The 9793-nt window shown below is 54.7% G+C and overlaps 2 protein-coding genes across 2 annotated transcripts; both read right to left on the bottom strand.

Annotated features, from left to right (window-relative positions):
• Positions 1–1322: 1322 nt before the first annotated feature.
• SPEF1 (sperm flagellar 1) lies at positions 1323–4545 on the bottom strand. The gene is made up of 7 exons (XM_003788045.3): positions 4261–4545; positions 3169–3280; positions 2640–2796; positions 2378–2417; positions 2173–2233; positions 1533–1656; positions 1323–1438 (listed from the first exon to the last, which is right to left on the bottom strand). Exons 1-7 carry the CDS (start codon positions 4367–4369, stop codon positions 1331–1333), a joined length of 711 nt encoding a protein of 236 aa, XP_003788093.1. The 5' UTR covers positions 4370–4545; the 3' UTR covers positions 1323–1330.
• A 2629-nt stretch (positions 4546–7174) lies between these two features.
• Positions 7175–9787, bottom strand: CENPB (centromere protein B). Its single transcript, XM_023512234.1, has one exon. The coding sequence runs from the start codon at positions 9461–9463 to the stop codon at positions 7982–7984; it is 1482 nt and encodes a 493-aa protein (XP_023368002.1). The 5' UTR covers positions 9464–9787; the 3' UTR covers positions 7175–7981.
• Positions 9788–9793: the final 6 nt, after the last annotated feature.

Here is a 9793-nt window from a genome sequence, read left to right as displayed (position 1 = left end):
CCCAGGAGTTGGAGGTTGCTGTGAGCTGTGATGCCATGGCACTCTACCCAGGGGGATAGCTTGAGGGTCTGTCTCAAAAAAAAAAAAAAAGAAATGTAATTGCTAGATCTCAGGATTTACAAATGTTCAAAATTATCAGTAGTCAGGAAACCATCAGAAGGTTAGAGTTACATCAAAGCCATCATGGTCTTGGTCAGGGATGGGAAGAAAGCTTGGCCTCAGTCCACAGACCTTAGGATCAATCTGTGGACAGTGTTGGAAGTAGTATAGAGAACTAAGTTAGGAGTCAGTCCATGGGCAGGGTTGAGGGTGAGTGTGGCCGCAGTTGGGAAGAATCTGAAACCTAGGTTTGGGTTGGGTTTGGACAAGGTTGGAGGACACCATGAAAATGGGTTTGAGCCAAGGTTATAAGTCAGGCTGTCATAGTGCACAAAACATGACACTGGCGATACTGTCACCCTACCAAGCAGTGGCCATGAGGCCCTAGCCACCCACAAGGTAAGACTCGCTCTGGGTCCACAAAGTTCTTTCGCCCAAGGTCATGGAGTGGAGGACAAAGGAGCAGGAGCGCGTTGCTCTAAGGGATCCATGCAGAAAGAGAAGTCAGGCACAGGAAAGGGAATACAATAGTACCTTTAATGAGGACAGCCCTGTCTCATATACCCCCAAACACTCTCAACAGTCCCCTTATGGGCAGGAAGGGCAATTGGTCCCCACCCAGCCCAAGTCCTCCCTTCTCCTAGCTGAGCCCACTCCTCAGCCCCTCTTCTCCAGCTGCTGCTGTCTCCAGCCCAGATTGGGGATGCAGGTCAGCTCCCAAGAGGGGCAAGGGAGCCCCTCAGCTGCCGGGGGCAGTTTCCCCCATGACCGAGGACCTGGAGAACTAGCCTGGGAAGAGACATCCCTGTCATCGGAGGAACTGGCTGGAGACCTGGTTCTGGGGGCGCAGACCAAGCCAGGGAACCGCCCCCCATGGCCCAGCGCTGGGAGGTGCAAGGCTGGCCCCTGGGTGTTTGGTACTGCTTTGAGGGGCACGCCAGGTCTCTGCATGTGGCTTCTGGGTTCTGGAAAGCGGTCCATTCTCCTGACCCGGATGGAGTGGAAGGAGGCAGCTCAGTCCTAGGCCTCTGCTCCAAGGGCTCTTGTCCCACTACCTCCCACTCTCCCATCCCAAGGGAGAGGGCATTCCCGTCCCTCGCATCCCCTGAGGCTTGGGCTAGCAGTAGGCTCCGCCCTCCCAATTCTCTGCTGGTCGCTGGGTGGGTAGATCGCGGCATCTGGGCTCTGGTGTATAGTGGGGCTGACCGCGAGCGTACGGTCCGGCTGCCGCTCACCGCTGCTTACGCTCCGCCTGCTGAAGCCGCCGGGAGAGGTCGTCGATGCGCACGTTCTTGAGCTGGAGCAGGTGTTCCAGGCGCCTCACCTTCATCTGCAGGACCTGGGCCGCACCGCGCAAAGGTCAAGTCTCACCACCTGTTCCCTTCTTCAAACCCCCACCCCCCACCCAGTCGGCCTTCCCAGTGCGCCCTCACCTGCACAGTCTCCTGCGAGGCCAATAGCTCCTGCTCCTTTTCAGCGATCTGGAGGACGAAGTTTGGGTCGCCCTGCAGCGCCTGGCTATATGCAGGAGGTCGGGGTGCGGGTGGCCGACCCCCCCTGGGGTGGGAAACAGTTTAGCGGAGGCCTGGATCTCGGGCCCCTCCCTCACCTTCCAGTGCCCTCGACTAGGCCCTCCTCTTTCTTTTCTTTTCTTTTTTTTTCTTTTCTTTTTTCTTTCTTTTTTTTTTTTTTGACAAGAGTCTCACTCTGTGGCTCTGGGGACAGTGCCTCAGTCTCTTGGGCTCAAACGATCCTCTTGCCTCAGCCCCCAGAGTAGCTAGGACAACAGGCGCCTGCCACAACGCCCGACTAGTTTTTCTATTTTTGGTAGAGACCGAGTCTCGCTTTTACTTAGGCGGGTCTGGAACTCAATGAGCTCAAGCGGTTCACCCGCCTCAGCCTCCCAGAGTGGTAGGATTACAGGTGTGAACTACTGCGCGCAGCCACCCTCCGCCTTTTCTCCTTTCCTGCCTCTCCACCTTTCCAGGAGCAGCCTGCTCCCCTCCCCCACCCCCAGCCTATGTAGGAGGACCACCGAGCCGGGTGAAGTCAGGAAACTCTCCGCTTCCTTACCTGAGCTGTCCTCCTCCTTGGGGATCTGGGGCACCTTCACCTGGGGCCTTCTGGGATAAATCTGAGATAAGGCAAATGGAGGAGTGACCCTGCTGGAGTCTCATTCTCCTGCTCTCCCTCCATCCCCACCTCCCATCCTCACGAGCGATAGGAAGGACAGACAGAAATCTCCTCCTGGGAGGGAGAAAAAGAAACGCCACCTTACCCACATCCATGTAGCCACTGCCATCCTGGAGAGCCAACTCCTGAAAGAACCCCGGTTGTCGATGGTGAGCCCACGCTCAGTATCCCGAGGGAGCCCTCATGTTCCTTCCGCGGTCCCCCAAGCCCAGCTCTCTTTAGCCAGGCACTCCTGCCCAACAGTTATCGCCAAGGCGGGGCTTTCTGCTGTTTGGAATCCAACTCCTCCTCCCCCAACACACACACGCCAACCCCCAGCAGTAGAAGACACTTTGGCAGGGTGGCACCTGTAAGGAGCCCGAAGCCCGCTTCCTGCGCTTCTGCCGCTCCTCCAGCCTCTGCCTCAGCGGGATGAGCACCAGCTCCACTACGCCCGGGGCGCACTGAGCGATCTTGCGCATCACGTCGTCTGGTACCGAGAAGTTCAGCTTGTTCAGTACCTTCCTGGGGGGTAGACAAAGGAATGGTGGACTGCGTCCCAGAGAAACGAAGTAAAGGAGACGGGGCAAAAAGAAGGGAAAAGGGGGGTCGCAGTCCCGCGTGTGCAGCCCTGGGGGACTGAAAGGTTGCGGATCTGAGAACCCACCCCCAACAGTCCCAGGCTTGAGTGTGCCTAGGTTCCTTGTCTCCTTGCCAATAAAAGTTCCTTGATTTTGTTACCAGAGGAATTCTGTCTGCATTGGCCCTCCCCACCCTGCCACCAACAGTCTCAGCCTGGTCAATGAAGTACACGGAAGGTAAAAGAATTGGGCAACCCTTAGGAACTCAGTGTGAGGGGCTCGAGATTCCCGCTCCTGCACTCAGGCATCCTGCTACCTGTTCAGATGGTTCCAGTTGCTGAGCTTCTGCTGGAGAGAGTTGGCAGGGACATAATTGTGCATCTCCACCATCTTGGGGAAGTAAAACTTGATGACCTCTGCAACCAGGACTGAGGGAGTGGGAGTAGACATGGAAAGTGGAAGAATGAGTAAGGAAGGAGAGGGTGAGAGGAGAGAAGAGGGAGAATTAGACATGGCAGAGTGACAGAAACCAGAAGAAATTGAGATCAGGTAGAGGAGACTAAGTGTCCAGCGTAACTCAGAGGAGCCACATCACTTCCCCAATAACTCAGGATATGGGAAAACTGAGGTCTCTGGTCCTCTAGCAGAAAATGAGTCTCCAAGAAGAAACTTTCAGGAGCCCAGGGCCCCACCCTAGGAATTCACATGGATGCACACATGCACACACACACTCCAACACCAAAGTCCACGTAAAGAGTCACAGACTCACACCAGCAGAGATGCATAGGGTAGGATGTGTAGACACACAGAATACATAGCAGACACACACAAGCATACATGTAGAATGCACACACAGAAGCACAGAGTCACATATGCACATAGCCTCCCAAATATACACAGAGATGCATAGTTCTGTCATTAAAAGCCCAGGAGACATTTCTAGAAACACAGATTACATAAACACATAATCACAAAGAAACACACATGCATACAAGACCTCCCCAAATACATACAAGACAGAACATACTGACACACATATGAGCACACATGTACTCAGACTCTCATAAGACACACACAGAGCACACAGTAATGTGTGCAGAAATGCACAAATACATCCGTAGACATATATCTTAGTCATTAAAGTCCCTGGATCCCTAGACACACACATGCATGTACACATGCACACAGGATAGAACATGTAGACATGCATATAGACACACATTGTTCACACATGGATGCAAAAAGAAAACATACATAAGCACACACAACTGAAGTCCCAGGAGACAGATCCTCCCCTATCTCCTCTCCCCCCTACCCCGTTCACACAAGCACAAAGAGACAGTATGCACAGAGACTCATTACACACGTACACACATAACCAAACATGTAGACACAAAAAGGTGCACACCTCCATCACTGAAGTCCCGGGAGAGGTTTCGCTTGGGCCGGGACAGAGGAATGTTGTCCACCCACAGGTACAGCTGGTGCAACGCCTCCTCGTCCACACTGCTCTCCATTGGAGCCCTCAGCAAGGTTAAGCCGTTCCAGCCGTGCAGCGTCCAGAGCCAGCTTCAGGATCCCTCAAAAGCCTCTTCTCTAGCTACTGCAGGAGCCCAGACCCGCCTCTGCCTCCCCAACTCAGACTCGCATCCCAGCTGGGAGCGGCCATATTGTTTTCTGAAACCATAGCAACTACTCCCCACCCGCGCTCGCCTGGGAACAAGGAATTCTGGGAGTTGTAGTTTTTTCTTGCTAAATATCTCAGGCCCCAGCTTTGGGGAAAAAGGTGGTTAGGTGTCCTCCCCCCATCTACTACAAAAGCATCACTTCTGCGTCCATGCCACCTGCTGACCAGCCACTGACCCATTATTGGACATGCCAAAGCAAATCAGGTCTCAGAACTCCTGCAGCAATATCCCCAGGACTGGGATCCCTGTCTGGGTCCTTTAGCTATCAGTCACAGATTAAGGTAACACCCCAATGTTTGCCAGCTTTATTGGAGGTCCATTGTAAATGATCTGCTACTCATGTAGACTGTGTGACAGTCTGTGTGATGATGCTTCCTTCCTGGTACCCTCAGCAAAGCTTGACTCATAGGGCTTTTGCCATTCCCCCTTTCCAGAAGTGTCTTGGTAGAGCCTTTAATATGTAACCCAAAGTCCCAGGGAGAACACCAGAGTTCAAGGCCAGTACCTTGGGGCAAGTCACTTTACTTACCTCTATTTCTTCTTTTGTAAAAGAGGAATGGTTCTCACCTACTTGTCCCAATGGGGTAATGGGAAAGAGCTTTACCAATGGGAAAATGACAATATTCATAGAAGACCTGTATTTGTATGGGGCCTGAAGGAATGGAAGTTGGTCAAAGGACCAAAGCAGCAAGAATTACAGCAGACACCTCCACATCCTGCATCTCTCTCTCTGAAGAGCTACTGTTCCATAGATTAGAAATTAATTTGAGTATTCAGTCTCATTTCAAAATAGCACTACCTTAGGAGAGTTAAGAATATGGGTCCCGCCTTTGTAAAAGAGGTCCTGAGTAGCAGTAAAGGGGTACTTCTCATCTCAGCCTGGGGAGAAAGCTTGTCTCCACCAGACTAATGCTGTGGCTTTGTGCACATGATAGGACCCCTTTGTTTTATCTTCCTCCCAGGGGTTTTGTGAGCATCTAAAGTGTTTAGCACAGAGGCAGGCACACAGTAAAGGGCTTGTTAATGTCAGCAGGTTGTTATTAATGAGATGATCTCAGTTCCCGCCAAAGTGGTGTTCTTTTGGCAGAAGACAAATGCAAGTAAACTGCCTTGTTGAAACTTGAGGTGAGGCATCTGACTGGCCCAGGAGACCTGGGGGAGGAGCCACTGCTCCCTCCTCACTTCAGAGCGGATCAGGGGTAGGTTACTTCCTTACAGCTTTCTGGTCTCCTCCTCCAGGGCTCAAAGAGGACCAGATGGAGAAGGGAGTTGGATGGCAAGGGGAGTTCCAACTACATTTTGTTGTCTTAATTGCAGAGCATTTAAGGCCTGGAGGGGATTCCAGGATGCCAGAAGTGCAGAAGGCTAAGAGTGGAAGTCACCTTGCCTTGTTTTAAAGTCATGCATAGTGGCCTTACCTTTATAAAAAAGACCACACCCAAGATAGGCAAGAGACATAAGATGACCTGGGTGTTCTCTCCTTAACATTCCAGAGTGGGGAAGAGGAAGAACTAGGTGGCAAAGTTGGGGCGGAGCTAGGAAAGAACCATGAAGTGTTGTGCCAGCCCCAGGGGAGGTGGGAAAACCGGTTTGGGGCCTAGAGCTGCCAGCCCTGCTCAGGCCCAGGCCTTCCCTTGGCTGGAACCCCTGGGGCCTGAGGGCCTCAGTGAGGGAGGTTCAGGGAGGGAGGGCTTGGCCCTGAAAGGAGAAAAAGGGTAGGATCAGCAAAGAGGCCGGTCCTCACCTTTGGACTGGGGGACACTTCTTGGGGGTTTAACCTCTTCCCAGCAATTTCACCTTCCTTCTCTTACTGTCCCCAGTGGGTGGCCACCAGGCTTGGAGATGCTGATCACTGAACAGCCTAAAGGGTTCCCTCTTAAAGGACCAAAAGTAAACCAAAGAGCGCCCCTTCTGCCTCTCTAAACTCAAACCTGAACCCCAGGAACTGCCCCAATACCCTCTGTTCTGGCCCCAGGCCTGCAAAGACCTTTTAAAACCAGTCTTGGTAGGCCTAGTCCCGAGGTGCATATTGATTTGGCATAAGAGACTGCCGGCACCCTCCCTCCTGCCCCAGCCAAGTGACCTCAAGTTCTGTTCTAACCTCAAAGCAATGTAAGGCTAAGTTTCCTCTAAGCCACCCCTAGGCAGGTACACCTAAGTTACCTTCCTCCCTGAGCTTTTTTTTTTTTTTGAGACAGAGTCTCACTATGTCACCCTCAGTAGAATACCATAGCATGACAGCTCACAGCAACCTCAAACCCTTGGGCTTAAGTGATTCTCTTGCCTCAGTCTCCCAAGAAACTGGGACTACATACAAGTACCCACCCCAATGCCTAACTATTTTTTTGTTGTTATTGTCATTGTTGTTTATGTTTAGCTGGCCTGGGCCTGGTTTGAACCTGCCACCCTTGGTGTATGTGGCCGGCACCGTAACCACTGTGCTATAGATGCTGAGCCCCTCCCTAAGCTTTTATAACATTTATATATAGATGTTGAGGGCTGCCCCTGCTGGAATCTGTCAGGGACACCTCTTAACATTTGCTTCCATGTCCCATCACAGCAAGACTCAAAGTAAACCAGGAAAGAATGTGTGCCCCCAAACAGACGCAAGCCCAGACCATGAAGGATGCACCCTTGGCTGTTAAAATGTTCACCCCACAAAAGGGGAGTGGACAGATTTATTGAATTCAAACTGGGAAAGGAGCAGCTGGATGACTGGACTCTGGGCCCAGCCCCAGGCCCCTCTGCCCAGGATGGCGCCCTGCCAGAGAGGGAGAGGCGTGGGGCCTGTAGCTGCCCACCAGGGAAGCACCCACTATCACTCCCCTGGAGGACCTCTTGGGAACCTCTAATCTGGAAAGAGAACCAAGGGCCCAAGCCACATGAACTGAGCCAGAGAAAGGAACTGGGGAGGTGGAAAGCAGGCAGAAGCAGGCTCAGGAGCCCATGGTGAGTTAGACTGTGCTTCTTACGGCCCAGAAGCGGGTTGGTGGTGGCTGCCAGCCTTTTAGGGGCCTAGGCTGGACCTTCCTCTGGAGTCCTTCCCAGAATGGCTTTGGGGTCCCCCCCACCAAAGACCTGGTGTGGACGGCAGAGGGGAGAGGCACTCTCAGGCCAGGAGCTTCCAGGGCCCACCCCTGGCTTCTGCTGTGGTTAAGTCCACTGAGGGCACGGTGTGGTAGCACCGGACAGCTCCCCACCCACCCCACCGGGTCCCCTGGAGCCCAGGGGAAAATGGGGAGATAAGAGGATTCTGAGAAAGAGGCAATAAGCAGGCAGTGAGACCAAGGAGACCAGGTCTGCCCCAGGGCCAGGGGAAGAAACTTGCTAAAGGTTCTGGGGCTCCATACTCTGAATCCATCCATAGCAAGTGCCCAGAGAGTCCTCTGCCCTGGGCTGCTGCCTCCAATCTGGATTGGGGGCATGACTAGACCTGGTGACTCAGCTTTGATGCCCAAGACCCCGAACTCCTGCCTGCCTGGCGTGGTTCTTCCTGGTTACATGGACCAGATCATGTTCCAAGTGGAGGATGTGGCTCTGTACACGGTCATCAATAGGGAAGGAGGTCAAGTACCTCTTTACCATGGCAAAGTAAGCCATGGCCTCCCCAAAGCTGGGTACAGGCACCTCATCACCATCATCGTCATCGTCGTCATCATCGTCGTCGTCATCATCATCTTCCTCATCATCATCTTCCTCACTGTCCGACTCAGAGTCCTCTCCACCTTCCAGGAAATGGAGAGTAGGACACTGGGCCTCCTCCTGAGCACCATATCCTCCGAAGCTGCCACTGGCTTCAACCACTCCCTGGGCCCAGTCCTCAGCCTCCAAGCCCTCAGAGGAGCTCTCCTCCTCCTCCTCCTCCTCGTCTTCATCACTGTCATCAACATCACCCTCCTCTTCCACCTCCTCTTCCTCCCCTAACTCCTCTCCTTCCCCTCCTTCCTCCTCCTCTTCTTCTTCCCCCTCTTCCCCCTCCTCTTCCTCCCCTTCACCCTCCTCTTCCTCCTCCTCCTCCTCTTCCTCCTCCTCCTCCTCTTCCTCCCCCTCACTCTTGAGAGAAGTGGTGATGGTGGCATTAGGGCCACCTCCAAAGCCAGCTTCCCGAAAGCAGGCGGCTATGTCCGAAGGCTCCACTGCCTGCCAGGCTGCAGCCACGAAGTGCAGGGCCTCCATGAGGCCCAGCTGCAAGCCTGAGCGATCCTGGCCCTCTAGTGCGGCCATGGCCTTGAGCAGCATAGCCTGGCGGTAGTGGCCCTTCACCTGTTGGACCACTCCCCGCTCTAGCGGATGCACGGTGCCCGGCGGGAAGAAGGCTAGTTGCACGTGCCGCAGGCCTGAGGTGTCCAGGGACTGGGCAGCCAAGCGGCCGGCCAGCAAAAGGACCCGGCGAGACTCTGAAGCCATTCGGGTGTCGAGGGCTTTCAAGTACTTGGCCAGGGCCTGGGTGGTTACACCACCCTTAGAGTTGGCGGTGTAGTCGCAGGGCAGGCCAGCTTGGCCTGCACGGGGCTTTGCCGACTTGCCAGCCACCAGCGGGGGCAGCTTCTCGCTGCCATCAGCGTTTGCACACAGCAAGACGCTCAGGCGCTGGGTGGCCTGGCGCGTCCGTCCATCTCCTGCGCACAGCCCAGTGGCCTGGTCGGGCAGGAAGTCGTACCACAGACTGGTCTCAGTAGCGCTGAACACGTCCTGCGAGGCATAGCCCTCCGCCACCGACGGCGGCTGCTCCTCTTGAGTGCGCCAGCCAGTCGTACCCCCGCCGCTGCCCTCTGAGGGCACCGCGGCCGGGCTGGCAGGCGCTGCTGGGGTCCGGGGTGCAGAGTTTCGCGCCCGAGCGCGGGCCACGCCGCTGCAGGACACTACACCGTGGCGTCGGCGAAAGCGGTCCAGCCAGCCATTGGAAGCAGTGAAGTCGTCCATGCCCAGCTCCTCAGCGATACGCAGCGCCTTCTCCTTGAGGATGATGCCCTTGACCGGCAGGCCAGCGGCGCGGATCTGCTGGAACCAGGCGATGAGCAATCCCTCAAGCTTGTCATAGGGGGACAGCTTGTTGGTCTTGCGGCAGGTGGAGGCCACACCGTACTTGCGCTCCGACGCCAGGATGGCGCGCTTGTTCTTCAGAATGGTACTCAGCGTGGACGGCGGGATGTTGAAGCGCCGCGCGATCTCGCCCTTGCGCAGGTCCGGGTTCTCCTCCACCTCCTGGATGATCCGCGACTTCTCCCGGAACGTCAGCTGTCGCCGCTTGGG

Source organism: Otolemur garnettii, unplaced genomic scaffold, assembly GCF_000181295.1.
Source record: "Otolemur garnettii isolate 467f Iridium unplaced genomic scaffold, OtoGar3 scaffold00025, whole genome shotgun sequence".
NCBI classification, from domain to species: Eukaryota; Metazoa; Chordata; class Mammalia; order Primates; family Galagidae; genus Otolemur; species Otolemur garnettii.
Note: the sequence above shows the minus strand (reverse complement) of the source record. Positions and strands in the feature narration are given on the sequence as shown.

Coding starts and splice junctions, on each gene's coding strand:
- SPEF1 (XM_003788045.3), bottom strand. CDS start 4,369: ATGGAGAGCAGTGTGGACGAGGAGGCGTTGCACCAGCTGTACCTGTGG. Junction 2,797..3,168: donor AACTGGAACCATCTGAACAG/GTAGCAGGATGC, acceptor TCTACCCCCCAG/GAAGGTACTGAACAAGCTGA. Junction 2,418..2,639: donor GGGCTTCGGGCTCCTTACAG/GTGCCACCCTGC, acceptor GGGTTCTTTCAG/GAGTTGGCTCTCCAGGATGG.
- CENPB (XM_023512234.1), bottom strand. CDS start 9,463: ATGGACGACTTCACTGCTTCCAATGGCTGGCTGGACCGCTTTCGCCGA.